This window comes from Oncorhynchus masou, chromosome 33 (genome assembly GCF_036934945.1).
Source record: "Oncorhynchus masou masou isolate Uvic2021 chromosome 33, UVic_Omas_1.1, whole genome shotgun sequence".
Classification (NCBI taxonomy): Eukaryota; Metazoa; Chordata; class Actinopteri; order Salmoniformes; family Salmonidae; genus Oncorhynchus; species Oncorhynchus masou.
The window spans coordinates 17,220,059-17,240,800 of record NC_088244.1 but is presented as its reverse complement, the minus strand read 5'-3'; the positions used below and the strand labels follow the sequence as shown (position 1 = coordinate 17,240,800).

At 42.7% G+C, this 20,742-nt stretch overlaps 1 protein-coding gene across 4 annotated transcripts in view; it reads right to left on the bottom strand.

Moving 5' to 3' along the window:
• The window catches only part of grip2a (glutamate receptor interacting protein 2a), a 51,834-nt gene that overhangs the window by 18,013 nt on the left and 13,079 nt on the right, over nt 1–20,742 (bottom strand). For 3 of the 4 annotated variants that reach the window (XM_064956559.1, XM_064956562.1, XM_064956561.1), the window contains exons 5-17: nt 20,156–20,242; nt 19,982–20,057; nt 19,109–19,254; nt 16,085–16,232; nt 15,744–15,913; nt 10,340–10,459; nt 9,907–10,062; nt 9,473–9,659; nt 8,068–8,213; nt 4,525–4,605; nt 3,983–4,046; nt 3,013–3,158; nt 2,191–2,335 (exon numbers count right to left, since the gene is read on the bottom strand). In XM_064956559.1, the coding sequence (XP_064812631.1) occupies nt 2,191–2,335; nt 3,013–3,158; nt 3,983–4,046; nt 4,525–4,605; nt 8,068–8,213; nt 9,473–9,659; nt 9,907–10,062; nt 10,340–10,459; nt 15,744–15,913; nt 16,085–16,232; nt 19,109–19,254; nt 19,982–20,057; nt 20,156–20,242 (1,672 nt within the window). The remainder of the gene's footprint in view (nt 1–2,190; nt 2,336–3,012; nt 3,159–3,982; nt 4,047–4,524; nt 4,606–8,067; nt 8,214–9,472; nt 9,660–9,906; nt 10,063–10,339; nt 10,460–15,743; nt 15,914–16,084; nt 16,233–19,108; nt 19,255–19,981; nt 20,058–20,155; nt 20,243–20,742) is intronic. The other variant, XM_064956560.1, reaches the window with a different exon arrangement.

Here is a 20,742-nt window from a genome sequence, read left to right as displayed (position 1 = left end):
ATGTGATGTTAGCCTTCTTAAAGAGAGTACGGGTTTTCATTTTAAGTCAAAACTAGTCAGTGGCCACACCCTCGTGAGGACAGACATTATACCCCAAACGTCATGGAACCGCCCTCCAAGACAGGTGCTAACTCCCGACAAAATGTACATTGAGATCAGAAAACATGGAGCTGTCACTACATGTTGAAATGGTTGGTAACTCTACCAAAGGACAAGACCAGAGAAGGAGGAGATCATCCACATACTGAAATGGTGAAGAAATCTAAAGTTCAATTATTAGTTTAATCGTATAATTAAATTACACAGAGAACTGATTTCATAATATACAGGCTTCACATTTAATGATTGTCGTAACATTTAAGGACTTCGGTAATTGGTTGTTCAAACCACCTAAAACCAAAAGAAAAGTATTAGAATGTTGTAACTACATGTCCATACACGTTGAGGACGTTACATCATGTAATCACATGGCATGATGCTATTACATGATATAATGTCCTCAACGTGTATGGACATCTAGTTACAACATTCTAAGACTTTTCTGTTTTGTGTGCCAACACTAAGGATATCTCATGCCACTTTGCGGCACGCCTATACTGCCTAGGGAAACACGATCAGGGAAATAAGGCTGTTGTGAATATAGGTGATTCTGTTGGAACTTGCAGTCAAACTCCTCTGACGATCATTGTTACGATGCCAATAAGAGTCATTGATTTCACAATTTCATGAATCAAATCTTCTAGAGAAGAAACACTTTTCCAGGGCCAGCATCAATCCACACCTAGGAAGACCACATGATTGAACACACATCCAAACCCACACACAGATTCTGACATTAGAAACACAACATGAACATAAACATGCATGTTAAATGATAACCCCTGGGTTTAACAGGGAAAACACTTTAGCTGACCAGTCACTCCTTCACAGCTCTATTCCCATCCCTGAAGCACATGCAGATGTAAAATGGGCTAGGTCTGTGAGAGGTTTTGCTAAGGAAGCAACTTCCTGTTATTCTGGTAACCTTGTGTTTGAGCCCACCAACTGTAATAATAAAGTTTTAAAAAGTAACATTTGCCTTTTTCATCCTATTTATTGAAAAAATCTGTGGAATTATCGGAAGATATCGATATATTGGTAAAAGGCCTGTAATGAGAAGGTGATTAAGGCTATCAGAGAGTGCTGATATCTCCCCATCTTAGAGAGTCCCATCTCAGAGAGTGCTGATATCTCCCCAGTTTCATAAGCTTTTCTGTATGGTTGTGACCTTAAAACTGCCTGGCTGTCCAGTTTGACCAGACAGTAATAAAGGGCTGACTGACAAACAACAGACCATACTATTGTTTATTGATATATTTTATATATCACAGTGAGGCTTTGAGGGCTTGATGTTTCCACAGATATCCACTCTAGTGGGCAACACAGGCCAATGATTGACAGTGAATCAAACTCCCACCATCACAATAGTCTGTAGGGTCCTCCTCTCAGCCATACATCACAACCATAACAATAGTCTGTAGGGTCCTCCTCTCAGCCATACATCACAACCATAACAATAGTCTGTAGGGTCCTCCTCTCAGCCATACATCACAACCATAACAATAGTCTGTAGGGTCCTCCTCTCAGCCATACATCACAACCATAACAATAGTCTGTAGGGTCCTCCTCTCAGCCATACATCACAACCATAACAATAGTCTGTAGGGTCCTCCTCTCAGCCATACATAACAATAGTCTGTAGGGTCCTCCTCTCAGCCATACATAACAATAGTCTGTAGGGTCCTCCTCTCAGCCATACATAACAATAGTCTGTAGGGTCCTCCTCTCAGCCATACATAACAATAGTCTGTAGGGTCCTCCTCTCAGCCATACATCACAACCATAACAGGAGAGTGGAGGTGCATCTCAATAGTCCAACAGTCTAAAGAGGCCTCTATCTAAACTGATATTAAATAATTGTATAGAAAACCCAGAGTGAAAGCAGATGCCTGGTAAGTGGGCATCTGCCATATAGCTTTCACCTCTCCATACAGATCAGTACCAATGAAGCAGAGCAGACAAGGCAGGCGCTTTTGACAAATTAAATGTGTACAAAATCCCACCTACGGAGCCAGTCTGTAGTCTCATCACCTTTTTTCCACTCTTATAATAGGAGGGTCAACCTCATGCCCTTGGCACATGACCTCTCACCTTTCAGCCAGGCCATTCTTGGTGAGGCCTGAGATGACGATGGGGTCAAAGGGCTCCTCTGTGCCTGAGATGGTGATACCCAACGGGCCGTTGTAACGCTTCAGCTCCACCGTGTAGATAATGGAACCAGACATCTCCAGCTCATCTGACAGGGACAGAGAGAGCATACACATGACAAATATGACAATTACATAAAGGGATGAACTTGTCTAGCTCAAATATGGGTCACATCCAAACCTGCTCCCACGCAACATGAGACATTATGAGACACAAATAAAACATGTATAAGTAGACATTTTGTAGGACAAATATAGCAGCCACATGACATACCAAGTCACCACTTAATCACAGTTATTTTTCAGATAGAATTTAACCAAGTATATCTGATGGTGTTGAACATGAAAATATTTGATAAGAGTGGGCATTACAGTACAATCATCCATCACAAATTCTAACTTCCTTATACCAAATGGTATGTAACGCTGTTTATATTAGGTCATTTAAATAGACAGAAATGTATAGATAGTCTAAATATGTTTCTACTGGGAAATTCAACCTAATTGGATAGAAATGTGTTATTGTACATTTTCATTTAATTCATTCAGCAGACGCTCTTATCCAGAGCGACTAACAGGGGCAATTAGGGTAAGTGCCTTTATCAAGGGCACATTGACAAGTTTTTCACCTAGTCATCTCGGGGACTGGCCCAATGCTCTTAATCACTAGGCTACCTGCCGTCCGTCTCTTCTAGACACACCTCTCCATGCAAATAAGCTTCAGGACTGCATGTTTATTTTTGAAGCACGACTGTGTTCCTCCTACCAGCGTTGTCCTCGTCCTTCTGGATCCGGAGCTTGACCATGTCCTCTGCCTGCTGAAGCACGTGCATAGCATCCTCCATGGTGCAGTTCTCCAGACGCACGTTATCGATGGCCAGCAGCCTGTCTCCTGGCTCCAACGTACCAGTCCTATTAGCAGGCAGGTAAGAGGTGGGCAGGAAATTAAACCACGAGTTAAACTAAATCTAATAATACTGTGTGAGTTTGTACCTGACATTTGCTTTGCATCTCAAAGCTGCTTATACTTGATTTCAAGGGACTGATAATAGCATTTTTCTAAAATATCTTAAATTGATTATGAAGCTCAACTAAGTCAGTGAGATTTGTATTTACTCACAAGAGTCAGATGAACTCAAGGATAATGTGTCTCTGCGTGCAGTTTGAAGGAAGTTGCTAACTAGCACGAGAGCAAATGCTAACTAGTATTAGCGCATTGACTGGAAGTCTATGGGTATCTGCTGGCATGTGTTAATGCTAATTAGCATTGGCTTGCCAAACTACCTCTAACTTCATAATGGACAGAGAGAAATAAAAATGGTACCCATGCGGTCATCTGACTCTGGAGAAGTAGATAAAGGGCCTCATTGTCAAAATCTCGAAGTATGCCTTTAACATGATAGATGAAAAATGACGATATCGGTCTCATGACTTGAATGGGATTTGAGCCTCTAAAACTTTAGCCTGTGGAAACAGTGCCATGGAAACTAAACCAAAGCCTGGATTGCAGTCATACCTTGTCCATGGACTGCTTACAGGGTAAGGAAACCAATAAGTTATTTTGTAATTTGGGTGAACTATCATTTTAAGGTCACATGGTTGGGAAACACTCTTGGTTCTCCTCATGACTAGTATCATTTCATACTGACCAGGTGAAACTAACCCCAGACCTGTGGCAGTAAAGCAAGTAATTTGTTTGAGGAATCTCCCCCATGTGATTGGGAGGCTGGACATACCTGTGGGCTATGCTTCCTTTCCTGATATCAGAGATGATCAGTGGTTTGTCAGGTCTCTTGCTTGCTGTTCAGACAGACAGACAGACACCATTAAATTAAACATTAATAACATGCAGAGACAGACAGGCAGGGAATACAAATAACACTTTTCAGGAGTTGACTGTTGCCCAAATTATTTTTATTTGCTCTGGATCCCTGCATGTTCTACTTTAGTGCACACAGTCCAAAGCATTGCATGTATCACAAGTCAACTGATGGCCTGCCCTAGTAGCTTCAGTATCTGTGACATCACTAACATATTCTATGTAGTAGAGAGTGTTACTGTCCTTCATTGCTTTTCCAGGTTCATTAAAGTGTGAAAGAGGTGATAAATGCTTGAGGACCATTATTATTCATCAGACTTAATGAGGCAGTAGCTTTCATGACAGTCTAGGCCACAGTTATGGATCACAGAGCATTGATCCACACAGAGAGAGATATGCAGGCCAAGGGTTGTTATGTTAGGTTACGTCGCCCCCTGCCGTTTGCATCTGGTAACTCACCACTGATGGTGATGCCAAGTTCCACTCCTCTCCTCTTGGGCAGTTTTACATGGAACGTGCCACTACTGGGAACCACTGATTCTAATGGGTGGGGAAAAAAAAGGGAGCGAAAACAGCTTCTATCACCAGGCCATCCGACTGTTGAACAGCCATCACTACCGAGCTACCTGCCCGGTTCTCTGCCCTGCACCTTGAGACTAATGCTCCATGTATATAGATAGTCATTTTACACTGGTCACCTCATATTCTGGTTTATTTTCTGTTTTTTACTCACTGTGTATATATACTGTGTTCTCCACATACTGTAGCCCATCCTAATATACAGTTGAAGTCGGAAGTTTACATACACTTAGGTTGGCGTCATTAAAACTTGTTTTTCAACCACTCCACAAATTTCTTGTTAACAAACTATAGTTTTGGTAAGTCGGTTAGGACTATCTACTTTGTGCATGATACAAGTAATCTTCCCAACAATTGTTTACAGACAGATTATTTCACTGTATCACAATTCCAGTGGGTCAGAAGTTCACAACACTCAGTTAACTGTGCCTTTAAACAGCTTGGAAAATTCCAGAAAATGATGTCATTGCTTTAGAATCTTCTGAGAGGCTAATTGACATCATTTGAGTCAATTGGAGGTGTACCTGTGGATGTATTTTAAGGCCTACCTTCAAACTCAGTGCCTCTGCTTGACATCATGAGAAACTCAAAAGAAAATCAGCCAAGACCTCAGAAAACATTGTAGACCTCCACAAGTCTGGTTCATCCTTGGGAGCAATTTCCAAACTCCTGAAGGTACCACGTTTATCTGTACAAAGAATAGTACGCAAGCATTAACACCATGGGACTACGCAGCCGTCACACCACACAGGAAGGAGACGCGTTCTGTCTCCTAGAGATGAACGTACATGTGCGAAAAGTGCAAATCAATCCCAGAACAGCAAAGGACCTTGTGTAAAATGCTGGAGGAAACAGGTACAACAGTATCTATATCCACAGTAAAAACGAGTCCGATATTGACATAACCTGAAAGGCCATAACCATTAAGGAAGAAGCTACTGCTCCAAATCAACCACATAAAAGCCAGACTACGGTGGGGAAGGAAAATGCGGAAGAAAAATGCTGTGGGTATATTGAAGCAACATCTCAAGACATCAGTCAGGAAGTTACAGCTTGGTCGCAAATGGGTCTTCCAAATGGACAATGACCCCAAGCATATTTCCAAAGTTCTGGCAAAAGGGCCTAAGGATAACGAAGTCAAGGTATTGGAGCGGCCATCACAAAGCCCTGACCTCAATCCTATAGAACATTTGTGGGCATAACTGAAAAAGCATGTGCGAGCAAGGAGGCCTACAAACCTGACTCAGTTACACCAGCTCTGTCAGGAGGAATGTGCAAAAATTCACCCAAATTATTGTGGGAAGCTTGTGGAAGGCTACGTTTGACGTAATTTAAACAATTTAAAGGCAATGCTATCAAATACACTCAATTAGTATGTAAACTTCGGACCCACTGGGAATGTGATGAAAGAAATAAAAGTTGAAGTAAATCATTCTCTACTATTATTCTGACATTTCACATTCTTAAAATAAAGTGGTGATCGTAACTGACCTAAGACAGGGAATTTTTACTTGGATTAAATGTCAGGAATTGTGAAAAATGGAGTTTAAATGTATTTGGCTTAGGTGTATGTAAACTTCCAACTTCAATTGTACCTACTGTACAGTCGTGGCCAAAAGTTGAGAATGACACAAATATTAATTTCCACAAAGTTCGCTGCTTCAGTATGGAATACTGAAGTATAATTACAAGCATTTCATAAGTATTAAAGGCTTTTATTGACAATTACATAAAGTAGATGCAAAGAGTCAATATTTGCCGTGTTGACCCTTTTTCAAGACCTCTGCAATTCGCCCTGGCATGCTGTCAACTAACTTCTGGGCCACATCCTGACTGATGGCAGCCCATTATTGCATAATCAATGCTTGGAGTTTGTCAGAATTTGTGGGTTTTGGTTTGTCCACCCGCCTCTTGAGGATTGACCACAAGTTCTTAATGGGATTAAGGTCTGTGGAGATTCCTGAGTATGGATCCAAAATAGACGCTTTGTTCCTCGAGCCACTTAGTTATCACTTTTGCCTTATGGCAAGGTGCTCCATCATGCTGGAAAAGGCATTGTTCATCACCAAACTGTTCCTGGATGGTTGGGAGAAGTTGCTCTAGGAGAATGTGTTGGTACCATTCTTTATTCATGGCTGTGTTCTTAAGCAATATTGTGAGTGAGCCCACTCCCTTGGCTGAGAAGCAACCCCACACATGAATGGTCTCAGGATGTTTTACTGTTGGCATGACACAGAACTGATGGTAGCGCTCACCTTGTCTTCTCCGGACAAGCTTTTTTCCAGATGCCCCCAACAACCGGAAAGGGGATTCATCAGAGAAAATTACTTTACCCCAGTCCTCAGCAGTCCAATCCCTGTACCTTTTGCAGAATATCAGTCTGTCCCTGATGTTTTTCCTGGAGAGAAGTGGCTTATTTGCTGCCCTTTTTGACACCAGGCCATCCTCCCAAAGTCTTCCCCTCACTTTGCGTGCAGATGCACTCACACCTGCCTGTTTCCATTCCTGCGCAAGCTCTGTACTGGTGGTGCCCCGATCCCGCAGCTGAATCAACTTTAGGAGACGGTCCTGGCGCTTGCTGGACTTTCTTGGACGCCCTGAAGCCTTCTTCACAACAATTGAACCGCTCTCCTTGAAGTTCTTGATGATCCGATAAATGGTTGATTTAGGTGCAATCTTACTGGCAGCAATATCCTTGCCTGTGAAGCCCTTTTTGTGCCAAGCAATGATGACAGCACGTGTTTCCTTGCAGGTAACCATGATTGACAGATGAAGAACAATGATTCCAAGCACCACCCCCCCTTTTGAAGCTTCCAGTTTGTTATTTGAACTAAATCAGCATGACAGAGTGATCTCCAGCCTTGTCCTCGTCAACACTCACACCTGTGTTCACGAGAAAAATCACTGACATGTCAGCTGGTCCTTTTGTGGCAGGGCTGAAATGCAGTGGAAATGTTTTTTGGGGGATTCAAGTAATTTGCATGGCAAAGAGGGACTTTACAATTAATTGCAATTCATCTGATCACTCTTCATAACATTCTGGAGTATATGCAAATTGCCATCATACAAACTGAAGCAGCAGACTTTGTGAAAATTAATATTCGTGTCACTCAACTTTTGGCCACGACTGTACATACCATTTTAGAAATTATATACTGTCTTTACACAGAACACATTTATAATCATATTCTCGATTCTCACACATGCTCACTAATATATCTACTTTGGATTGTTATTTCTTGATTTGCTGTTTAGATTACTTGTGTATTTGACATTCTACTGCACTGTTGGAGCTAGTAACGTAAGCATTTCACTGCACCTGCTGTAACACCTGCAAATCTGCGCACGTGACCAACACATTTTGATTTGAGATGCTATTTCAACTTGGATGAACAAAGGTTAAACTAATTAAAAAGACTATACCTGCTACATCAAACTCAATCTCCAGGGTGACCTTATTGGCCAGAGCAGCGTCACGCAGTAGCTGATTGGCCTCCTCCAGTGTTCCATCCTCTGTAGGGATTCTGTTGATGGACAGGAGTCTGTCCCCCACCTGCAGCAACCCACATCTGATGACACAGCGAATAGTTAGAAGAGTACACCGGAGGGAGAATCTTTTTAATACATAGTAGAGAACAATAAGGGACAATGTGTAATTCTATGTAATACTTCTCTCGTTTACATCCCATTTCTCAGACGAAGCCCCCTCAAACTGAAGACCATGAGAGTCCTGCTGTAAAACGATAAGAAACCTTATCCGTACTATTACTACCACCACCACTACTACCATGAAAGTGTTATATGGAGCATATCAAAATATACACAGCTGTCTGGTTCTCTACTCTCATGACTCTGCTTTAGATTTCAGAGATAGGTGGTTTATGGTGAACATATTTCAACTCCACTTTGACCTCAACTCACTGATAACAATAAACCACTGAGTCAGGACCCTGAAAGGCACAATCCTACCCACAATCAACCCTTGTTGTTAAATTGAACAAAGCTAGACCCTCCTGTTCTGGCTAGGAGCAATGGGAAACATTCAAATAGATTTATTCTATTCTCAGAAAAATGGCTGTGACTCCAGTGACTGTTGAATAATGGATCAATATGCACCAAAGTTGAACAATTGTCAATCACTTCTCTGATAAGAAAATTACTCTTCACCTTGCTTGACCTTAAATAAAGGGCAAGGACACACACTTCACCCCCCCCCCCCCCCACACACACACTTACTTCCATGATCACATCATTTGGACACACACATAGCAGCACTGTCAACTAGGATTAATTCACTAAACACTGCAATTCATTAACCTTGCGTTAGTGCTGAGACAAACATCACAATAGGATGTTCTGCTTGAGTCACTCCCTCCCAACGGAGGGAGACTTTAAATGGTATTACACCACCCAGAGGACGTGGCCTTCTGTTGTCCATACAGACACAAACATTACTCTTACAAGGGCAGAGAGCACACATTGGCCTGATCAGGGCTATCCATTTCCTTAATAAATTAACAGATAAATGCTTTTTAGAAGCAAGGCCAGGATAAATTTTTATAAATAAATGTAGTAAAATTTAATTGATTCACTTGCTTCTCACAGATTCTAATACAACTGTAGTTATTACCATTACCTCAAAGCAAGGTGCTTAATGGAACTGCTAGGACACAGCGGAGCTAAAAGTGTCATCTTCGGATAGGAGACCCAGATTAGTATTCCTCTGATATCCTACCGTCCGATGAGTGACTAAGACATGGCCCTAAGGTCAAGGTCACTCCACACTGTACAGTACTTCTCTGTCTGGGAGGCTGTGTGTGTGTGTAACCTTTCGGCAGGGCTGTCAGGCTCGATGAAGCGGATGACTGCGGGAACGGTCAGGGTCTCTGTGGCAAAGACACCCCCTTGCAGCTGAACCCCGAACCCTGTGAGTGGATCCCCCCTCACGATGACCTCGCTGGTCTCCACATGAACAACCTGACCCCCAGGGCCCACTGAGCTGGATGCTAGGGACACTGGGTGAGGGGGAAGGGTGGATAGTGTGATACATTGAGAGAAAGGGGAGGAATGAATGGATAGATGGAGAGAGAGATGCAGAGAGAGAGGGAGAGTGAGTCAGCTATCAGCCTTTCCATCAGTCCATGTCAGTGATCCGTCGTCAGAGCAGTCACTCCTTTAATGAGGGGAGGTAGGTCAATTCTCAAACTATTCTAAAAGCCGGTTATGAATACACGTGTTTAAAGCAGTACACAATCCACATACGTGAGCTCTTGTGCTCCTTCCTCCTCTGGCGTCTCTTATGTGTGGTGCTACGGGGGCTGGTGGATGGGATGGGGCAAGGTAGGGTGCTGCTGCCCTGGCTACTGCTGTACCCTGAGGTGGCTGTGGAGGAAGGGGAGAAGCCACCACACAGCAGAGCTGAAAGGACACATGCTCACAACATCAAATCAATGCAAAAAGAAACCCCTTCAAGGTAGAATAATGCAACTCGTCACTTGACCTGTAACTCCATACTGCACCTAGCCTACATGCTAATACACAGTTAATGATATCGCAACATTATCATTGGGATCAGAGGATCATAAACTGAAAAAAGACAGATGATCAACAGCAACTTTTAAAATACATACACTTAGCAAGGAAAATTCTATATACTGAACTATACCCAGCAGCATATTCACACATTATAACTCACATGTGCAGTGGTCCTGCTGGTTGAGTGGGTGGCTGGGACTGCTCCATGTCTTGCAGTGTTGGGTGTGGCTGTAGTTAACAGTGGGGTCCCAATGGTGAAGGTTGCTCTTCTCCACTTTCACTGCAGCCACAATGAAACAAAATAAAATAGTTGTTTATAAGGAAAATTACTCTACTCAGGCACAGCAATGTGCTGCTAAATTCTGCCCATTAAATGCTGCTTTAATCTCCATTTACACCCCAGAGTCTGCAGGATAACAGGCAGTCATTGATATTTTGTTTTCTTCATGGTACACTAGATTGAATCCTGTGGCATAATGCATTTGTCAACACAGGAAAATCAGTGAGACACATGTAATTGAATGGAGCAAAGGACAGAATGGCTGAGAAATGTTCTTACTTTTACGAACAAGCTTCAACAAAGCTGAATGCAGATTTGCGAACATTTTACAATTTCACTTTGAAGAAAGCAAAAGAAACTAGGTTTGTAAAAACACTGGTAGGTCAGCCAGAACTGACTCACTGAGCTAATACTGCCTTGCGAAGTGAGGACATGCCATGTGAATCTGCCTTCATTGAACACAGCTGAAACCCGAAAGGCTAATTACAGATGACGCCTCATGGATAAGATATGTCCTGCCTCTCTCCTGATTGGCAGGCCAATTGACCAATTGAGCATGTGAGCTGTCAGTGTCAAACCTGAGGCTTATTCAGTTGTGTGTAAAGTTAATGGGATTGGAGAAAAAGATGCCAGATGACACAGAATAAATACTGATCTGAAATGTTCTACTCTTTGGACTGCATTTACTGTGTGATGGCTGTGTCCCCAAATGTTTGCCCCCTTTACAAATGATTTATATTCTTTAATGCTGTAAAATGCAGGTTGTAGCCGAAAGATACAGTATTGGCTATTCTATTCTCACACCCACAAACAATGTAGTAAAACCCAATCATTAATGAAACATTCAAGGGAAAAATGTGGAGCTACACTGAACACTTGAATGTGACCAAACCACACAGCTATATTTAACGGGGAGAATTACACACGACAGTAATCCGTAGTGTTCTATTCGTACAGTCTTAATCTGTGACAGTCTCCCTCCTCACATGGATAAAGGATTTGCAAGAAAGCCATGGATGTCTCACAGATCCAGGTCCTCTGGTTAAATCCAAGACATTGTAGTATGTCTTATGAAAGCAAGTATTTTTCAAACGTCCACAACGTTCGTCTCAGGCAGAAGTTGTCATGAACCCTTTCGTATCCCCTAGGCCTAACCATAGGAAGAGTGACAAGATGTGACCCTTTCTCAGTAGTTAGGGGCAACTTCTATCCACTCCTCCAAATCTTCCATCCCACTCTATGGTCCTGTAACCATTTGGCTCCTGTAGAGTAGAGCTCTAATTCCTCTCTTTACTGAGGAATACTTTAGAAACAGCTTATCTTTTAGTTGCCATATCAGTCTTATTAAATCCCAGCGAGGATTAGACAAATTGCATTTTATGATCATGTCTAATACCCAAAGGGAATGTATCATTAAAATATAATCTCATCGTTGTGGCATTTAATTTCAATAATGAATCTACATCTAATCCAACTTAGAAGCACATGAAAAATTACAGTAATTTTATAGACACAAATAAAAACCTACCTGAAACACTTTCTTTTCACTATCTTGAGTACATACATAAGTGTGATACAGTGCAATATGATAATCCATGTTCACGATGACAGATAACAATATGTAATTCAATTCCATTGGGTAGTGGGTGTCTCCATAATATAATGACTTAGCCATAAGATCCATATTCTAATGCTGAGACGCCCACCGCAGATAAGACTAAGCCACTGTAGTTGACACTAAGACACAGCGTAGTTGTACCACACTTCAGGCTTCACAATCTTTCCCAACCTCACATACTAAGAAACAACCTCTGACCAAAGGCTCTGTCAATCAACTGTTAGGTGTTCCTTTCTACCTGTTAATACTTACATGGATCAAACTATTTAAACTAAAGCTGTTTATCATGTACATGACATCAGTGCTTTGTAAATTAATCATTTTGAAAAAAAAATTTTTTTTAAAAAGAAACCATCTCAGACTGTTTGCCCAAAAACAAAACAACGCGTGTGTGTGTGTGTGTGTGTGTGTGTGTGTGTGTGTGTGTGTGTGTGTGTGTGTGTGTGTGTGTGTGTGTGTGTGCGTGCGTGCGTGCGTGTGTGTGTGTATGTGTAGCTTGTTGGGATGCATAAAAGGCCAGCGGTCTACACCAGGGTACAGTGCTCATAACCTCCAGCCCTCTCCACACTTAAGTGATTCACAGCATACGGGAGGAGGCAGCTCACCCTCTGCAGTCCCTTTACAGCAGCAGAGGGAACTATGTAGGTAATGTGCTTAAAACACAGTTTATCTGATTTTTTCCCTACTGGGTTACAAATGCAAATCAAATCAAATTGTATTCGTCACATACACATATTTAGCAGATGTGATTGCAGATGTAGTGAAATGCTTGTGTTCCTAGCTTCAACAGTGCAGTAGTATCTAACAGTGCAGTAGCATCTAAAAATGAAACAATACCCACAAATATAAAAGTCAATGAATGGAATTAAGTATTATATAAATATTAGATTGAGCAATGTCAGCATGGCACTGACTAACATACAGTAGAATAAAATACATTATATATGTATGAGATGAGTAAAGCAGTATGTAAATATTATTTAAACATTATTAAAGTGACTAGTGCTCCATTATTAAAGTGGCCAGTGATTCCAAGTCTATGTACTATATCGGGCAGCAGCCTCTAAGGTGCAGGGTTGCGTAACCCGGTAGAAGCCAGCGAGTGATGGCTATTTAACAGTCTGATGGCCTTAAGATAGAAGCTGTTTTTCAGTGTATCGGTCCCAGCTTTGATGCACCTGTACTGACTTCACCTTCTGGATGATAGTGGGGTGAACAGGTCGTGGCTAGGGTGGTCCTTAATGATCTTTTTGGCCTTCCTGTGACATTAGGTGCTATAAGTGTCCTGGAGGGCAGGTAGTTTGCCCCCCCCGGTGATGCGTTGGGCAGACTGCACCACACTCTGGAGAGCCCAGTGGTTGCGGTGATACAGCCCAACAGGATGCTCTCAATTGTGCATCTGTAAAAGTTTGTGAGGGTTTTAGAGGCCAAGCTAAATTTCTTCAGCCTCCTGAGGTTGGAGTAGTTCTCCGTGGTAGTCCATGATTATCTGTAGGCCCTGCCACATACGTCTCATGTCTGAGCCGTTGAATTGCAACTCCACTTTGTCTCTATACTGACGTTTTGCCTGTTTGATTGCCTTACGGAGGGAATAACTACACTGTTTGTATTCAGCCATATACCCAGTCACCTTGCCATCATTAAATGCGGTGGATTGTGCATTCAGTTTTGCGCGAATGCTAGCATCTATCCACGGTTCTGGTTTGGGTAGGTTTTAATAGTCACAGTGGGTACAACATCTCATATACACTTCCTGATGAACTCAGTCACCGTATCCGTGTATTCGTTGATGTTATTCTCAGAGGCTATCCGGAATATATCCCAGTCCGCGTGATCTAAACAATTTTGAAGCATGGATTCCGATTGGTGAGACAAGCATTGAATAGACCTTAGCACGGGTACTTCCTGTTTGAGTTTCTGCCTATAGGAAGCGAGTTGCAAAATGGAGTCGTGAACAGATTTGCTGAAGAGAGGGCAGGGGAGGGCCTTGTAGGGATGAGTAAGCAGTAGTCAGTAGTAAGCAATGTTTTACCAGCGCGAGTCAATGTGTTGTTAGAACTTTGGTAGCGTTTTCCTCAAATTTGCTTTGTTAAAAACCCCAGCTACAATAAATGCAGCCTCAAGATATGTGGTTTCCAGTCTGCATAGAGTCCAGTGTAGTTCCTTGAGGGCCGTCATGGTATCGGCTTGAGGGGGAATATACACGGCTGTGACTATAATCGTAGAGAATTCTCTTGGGAGGTAATACAGAATCTGATTGTGAGATTTTCTAGGTTGGGTGAACCAGAGGACTTGAGTTTCTGTATGTTATCACAATCACACCATATAGGTTAATCATGAAACATACAACCCCGCCTTTCTTCTTCCGGAGAGTTCTTTATTCCTGTCTGGGCGATGTACTGAGAACCCAGATGGCTGAATGGACGGGGACAGTATATCCCAAGAGAGCCATGTTTCCGTGAAACAGAGTATGTTACAATATTTCTGGCTGTATGTAATAACACAAAAACATTTCTGGGCTAATAATGTAAGAAATAACACACAAAAAAACGAAATACTGCAAAGTTGCTTCGGAGCTAGAAGCAGAGCTGCCATATCTGTTGGTGCCATCTTACTAGCAAGAAAACTATGCATAAACAAAGGACTGTGAAGGGGGGAGGAGAGGACGCCTTGGAGAGTGTTGGGATACTGCCCCTCTCCCCACCGGTGTGATTACTATCTCTGAGGGTTTGGAGCTTGAGGTAGTCACCTCATACAAGTACTTGGGAGCATGGCTAGACGGTACACTGTCCTTCTCTCAGCACATATCAAAGCCACAGGTTAAGGTTAAATCTAGACTTGGTTTCCTCTATCGTAATCACTCCCCTTCACCCAAGCTGACAAACTAACCCTGATTCAAATGACCATCCTACCCATGCTAGATTAATGAGACGTCATTTATAGATCGGCAGGCTAGATGTTTTTTGCCATTCGGCTATCAGATTTGCCACCAATGCTCCTTATAGGACACATCACTGCACTCTTTACTCCTCTGTAAACTGGTCATCTCTGTATACCCGTCCAAGACCCACTGGTGGATGCTTATTTATAAAACCCTCTTAGGCCTCCACATACAACACCCGTTCTGACAGTCACATTCTGTTAAAGGTCCCCAAAGCACACGCATCTCTGAGTCCCTTCTCTTTTCAGTTCTCTGCAGCTAGCGACTGGAACGAGCTGCAAAAAACACTCCAACTGGACATTTTTATCTCTTCACTCAAAGACTCTTACTGGCAGTTGTGTCTGCTTTGAGTGATGTATTGTTGTCTCTACCTTCTTGCCCTTTGTGCTGTTGTCTGTGCCTAATAATGTTTGTACCATGTTTTATGCTGCTACCATGTTGTGCTGCTGTCATGTTGTGTTGCTACCCAGCTGTGTTGTTGTAATGTGTTGCTGCCATGCTATGTTGATATCTTAGGTCTCTCTTTATGTCGTGTTGTGTTGTCTCTCTTGTCGTTATGTGTGTTTTGGCCTATATATATATATATATATATGTATATTTTTAACCCAGCCCCCGTCCCCGCAGGAGGCCTTTTGCCTTTTGGTAGGCCGTCAATGTAAATACGAATTTGTTCTTAACTGACTTGACTAGTTAAATAAAGGTTAAATAAATAAAAATATAAAGACCTGTGTCTTGAGGTCTCATGGGAAGTCTGCTCTGATTGGCTGTCAGGATCTCCAATTTAACAATGTCAGAGGTTTGGGCCAACAGCTGCGTGGCCTCCATCAGGGAACAGTGCTCAGTACTGGTCCCATCTATACATAGGAGAAGATCACCTATATGCAATGCCCCACACCTGAGAGAGAGAGAGAGAGAGAGGTAGGAAAGGGATAGACAGAGAGGGGTTTGAAAGTAGAAAAGCATATTACATTTAGTATAAAGCTATTTTCATGCAAAATACAGTATGATCTCTTTGGTATGCAAGTAAAAAAGTTTTACATTGATAGTGACAGGAGGCTTGGCTCACCTCTCCACCACACTGGCCTGTTTGATTTTGTCAATGACGATGACCTGCTTGTTCCTGTACACTGCAGTAGCCAGGCTGACACCCAGGCTGGCTGCAGGACACTTCACTATCTCCACCAGCAGGGGGCCAGAGGCCTGCTGCACAGACTCTGAGAGAAAGATAGACAAGCACGGCATTAGGGTGGAATATCCATAGTACTGTAGTGAATTGATGAGGTTGCTTGGTGTTGGGTTAATAAGGTCACTACAGTACAGTGATGAAATCAGTGTCTGAGTACTTAAGAAATGTTATAATTATCATTTCCATTTACTTTGTCTTCATTATTCCCTCTCTCTAAATTGAAGACCCCATTATTTTATTTCAGAGAACATTTGGTTTGTTAATGATGTTTTCCCACTTTATTCCAAACAAGGATATTCCCATTTACTTCACCTCAACCCACCTCACTTAACATTTAACTCCGGCAGCACAGATGTCAAGCTGTCTCAGCTGATGACATACGGTATGAGACATGCTATCCAGTGATAACGGATGACCTTAGACTTGGGCGAAGATTTACCTTCCAACGGGACAATGACCTCAAGAATATAGCCGAAGAAATGCTGGAATAGCTTCAGAACAAGAATGTGAAAGTCCTTGAGTGGTCCAGCCAAAGCCCAGATTTGAATCCCATTGAAAATCCGTGGAATGACTTGAAGATTGCTGTTCACCGCCGGTCCCCATCTTACTTAACAGTGCTTGGGAAAATCTACTAGGAAGAATTGGATAAAATACCCAAATCCAGATGTTCAAAGCTGATACAGACATACCCAAGATGACTCAAATCAAAACAAATCATACTTTATTTGCCACATGCGCTGAATACCACAAGTGTAGACTACTGTGAAATGCTTACTTGCAAGTCCTTAACCAACAGTGCAGTTCAAGAAGAATAAAATATTTACCAAGTAGGCTAAAATATAAAGTAATAATAAAAAGTAAAAAGTAACACAATAAGAATAACAGAGCTACAGTATATACAGGGGGCAATGGTACAGAGTCAGTGTGCAGGGGTACAGGCTAGTTGAGGTAATCTGTACATGTAGGTGGGGGCGAAGTGACTATGCATAGGTAACAAACAAACAGCGAGTAGCAGCAGTGCACGGGGGGGGGTAGAGGCTGTTGAGGAGCCTTGCCATGCGGTAGCAGAGAAAACAGTCTATAACTTGGTGAATGGAGTGAATGGAGTCTCTGACAATTTTCTGGACTCCTCTGACACCGTTCTGGTTGGTTCTGGATGGCAGGAAGCTTGGCCCTAGTGATGTACTGGGCCGTTCGCACTACCCTCTGTAGCGTCTTACAGTCAGAGTAGTTTCCATACCAAGCGGTGATGCAACCAGTCAAGATGCTCTCGGTGGAGCAGCTGTAGAACCTTTTGAGGATCTGGGGACCCATGCCAAATCTTTTCAGTCTCCTGAGGGGGAAAAGGTTTTGTCATGCCCTCTTCACGACTGTCTTGGAACGTTTGGACCATGATAGTTCGTTGGTGATGTGGACACCAACAGAGATGCATACAAAGCTCTCCCCCACCCTACATTTGGCAAATCTGACCGTAATTCTATCTTCCTGATTCCTGCTTACAAACTAAAACTAAAGCAGGAAGTACCAGTGACTCGCTCAATACGGAAGTGGTCAAATGACACGGATGCTACGCTACAGGACTGTTTTGCTAGCACAGACTGGAATATGTTCCGGGATTCATCCAATGGCATTGAGGAATACACCACCTCAGTCACCGGCTTTATCAATAAGTGCATCGATGACGTCGTCCCCACAGTGACTGTACGTACACATCCCAACCAGAAGCCATGGATTACAGGCAACATCTGCATCGAGCTAAAGGCTAGAGCTGCCTTTTTCAAGGAGCGGGAGACTAATCTGGACGCTTTTCTCAATCTGGTCTAGGATTTTTTTTCCCTGGTTGCACCTGATATGCTGGTAAAATGTTGGTAAAACTGATTTAAGGTTGCCTGCATTAAAGTCCCCGGACACTTTGGAGCTCCACTTCTGGGTGAGCATTTTCTTCTTTGCTTATGGCCTTGTAGAGTTGGTTGAGAGCGGTCTTAATGCCAGCTTCTCTTTGTGGTAGTAAATAGACGCTACGAATAATACAGATGAAAACTCTCTTGGTAAATAGTGCGGTTGACAGCTTATCATAGGGTACTCTACCTACATAAGGTACTCTACCTCAGGAGAGTAATACCTCGAGACATCTGTTAATACCTCTCACCAGCTGTGATTGACATAAATACACACCCCCCACCCCTCGTCTTACCAGAGGTAGCGTCTCTGTTCTGCCGGTGCATGGAAAATCCCACCAGCTCTATATTCTCAGACTTCATAGCTTTATTCGCCGCCAAATGTGCTTCCACAAAGTATTGACTCAGGGGTGTGAATACCTGTGTAAATGAAGTATTTCTGTGTTTCTGTATTTTTAATCGGAAGAGAACAGACTGAAGGGTTATTTGACATTTGGCCATGTCAAACTGACGCGAGCTCTCGGTCCTCAACATTCTGCACCCTTCTGTGAGGCTCTTTCGGGGGCAGGAACATCTGTCTGTCTAACTGACTGTCTGACTGACTGACTGACTGTGAAGCACTAGTTCTAATTAGGATATATAAAAGCCTAGATCTCTGTTTTAGTTTTTTTGCTTCATTTAGAAGAATAAAACCGTTCTATGTAACATGCAAAATGATAGAAAATAATCCTATACTTCCGGGTGGTTTGGCTTACTTACATATGGTATAGAGTCGACTTCTATATTAGAATCAGTAGAGTATTTATTGTATGTACCTGCTCTACCATTCCTACTAAGTGTTGACATGTTTTGTAGTCGTGTGAATCCCCAGTGGCGGCTCATGAGCAACGAACACTCGCTCTAATACATTCTGGTGGAACGGGCGCATAATTTACCCTCAGAGCGATGTTGCCTTGCCTGCCGTATTCTCACATAATACCCCTCCGACCAGCGTGTGTGTGCTCACCCATGACGGAGACGTCATACTCAATCAGGAACAGGGCTTCCTGGCTACACTGCATCAGCATAGTGAGGGTGTCAGCGTGCTTCTCTCGGTTTAAGGGCATCCCATCCACGCTCAGCACGCGGTCACCAGCCTTCAGTGTGCCCTCTCTGTTAGGGAAACAGAGAGAGAGGTGAGAGAACACTAACCCTTAAGTGTGCATGAAGAAGAGGGCATCGAATGCAGGCACTCTGTCCACACAGACACATCACATGGTCACCATCTTTCTGTTTGCTGTCTCTAGGAATAGAGGAACATTAAAAAGGGACGAAGGAGGTGTTTTGGACATTGCAGTACAGTCATGTTTCGCCACCAAACAGCTCCCAATGTCCTCTCTCTGGTAAAAGATAGATTTTTACCTCTGACCTCTCAGGAAATGAATGAACATAAATGAATAAGCATAAATAATATATATATATTCTCTCATGGTGTACAGTACACTTAACATATCACTGTTTGATGTATATACAATGTATGTTGCCCTTAATCTTCTGAGAAATCCTGGACAGAAACAGTGCAGTACAGCATTCAGCTAGCTAGTCCCTAGCCTTAGGATGAAGCTTGCTCTTTATACTGTTAATGTGGATATAACATTAATGCATGACTGCATTTCCATAGGTCTGGGGGGCACGCATCACTACATCTTTTCAATAGCATTTGCCATTGAAACAAATGGCAAAGAGAAAACCAGGTCCAGCAAGCTGTACAGATTGCACACAGATACATACACTGACTGAAAACAAGGCATTCCAGAGCTTCTTAATTGCTTACTCATGTGAAATTACTCATGAGGGAATAATCACGTGTGCACACACACACACCTATGCATGCCTTTACCTATCAGCAGGACCCCCGGGCCGTACGTAGGTCACTACCAGAGGACGAGACCTGTGCCAGTCTTCATGGAACCCTCCTAGAGAAGCAGAACACACACGATCAGGTTCAATCTTTCATCCTCTGCCACCCTTCATTATACACACTGTACATTCTAGCAGACTGAATGATGCCCACCTCTCATGACGAATCCAAAGCTGTTACCCTCTTTGTATAGGCACACCTCTATGGTCTTAGATATGACACCCGAGGGAGCATTCTGGACTGGAAACAGAGACGGGGAGAGAGAGAGAGAACAACTGTCACATTCATGATTCACATTCAGTGTTTTAACCTGAGTTGAAATTATTTTATCTTAGCATTTTCCCCTCTCGTTTGCTGTACAGGGTCCTTGGGTTCAGGGTTAGTGTTAACTGCCAATGTGAGTTGCGACCCATTGCTGGATTGCTGTTTTGGTCCTTATGGGTCAAAACTGGATCATCCAGTGGAGGGAGGACAGCTCATGGCTAGAATGGAAAGGTATCAAAGAAATCAAACACATTCCATTCTTTCCATTTGGGCCATCAAATGAGCGTGCCTTCAGATTGAAAATGACACCAGCCTCCAAATCAAATCAAATCAAATCAAATTTATTTATATAGCCCTTCGTACATCAGCTGATATCTCAAAGTGCTGTACAGAAATCCAGCCTAAAACCCCAAACAGCAAGCAATGGGATTCTGATTAGTTTGTTTATTTGTTGGGTCACAGTCCAGAAATAAATT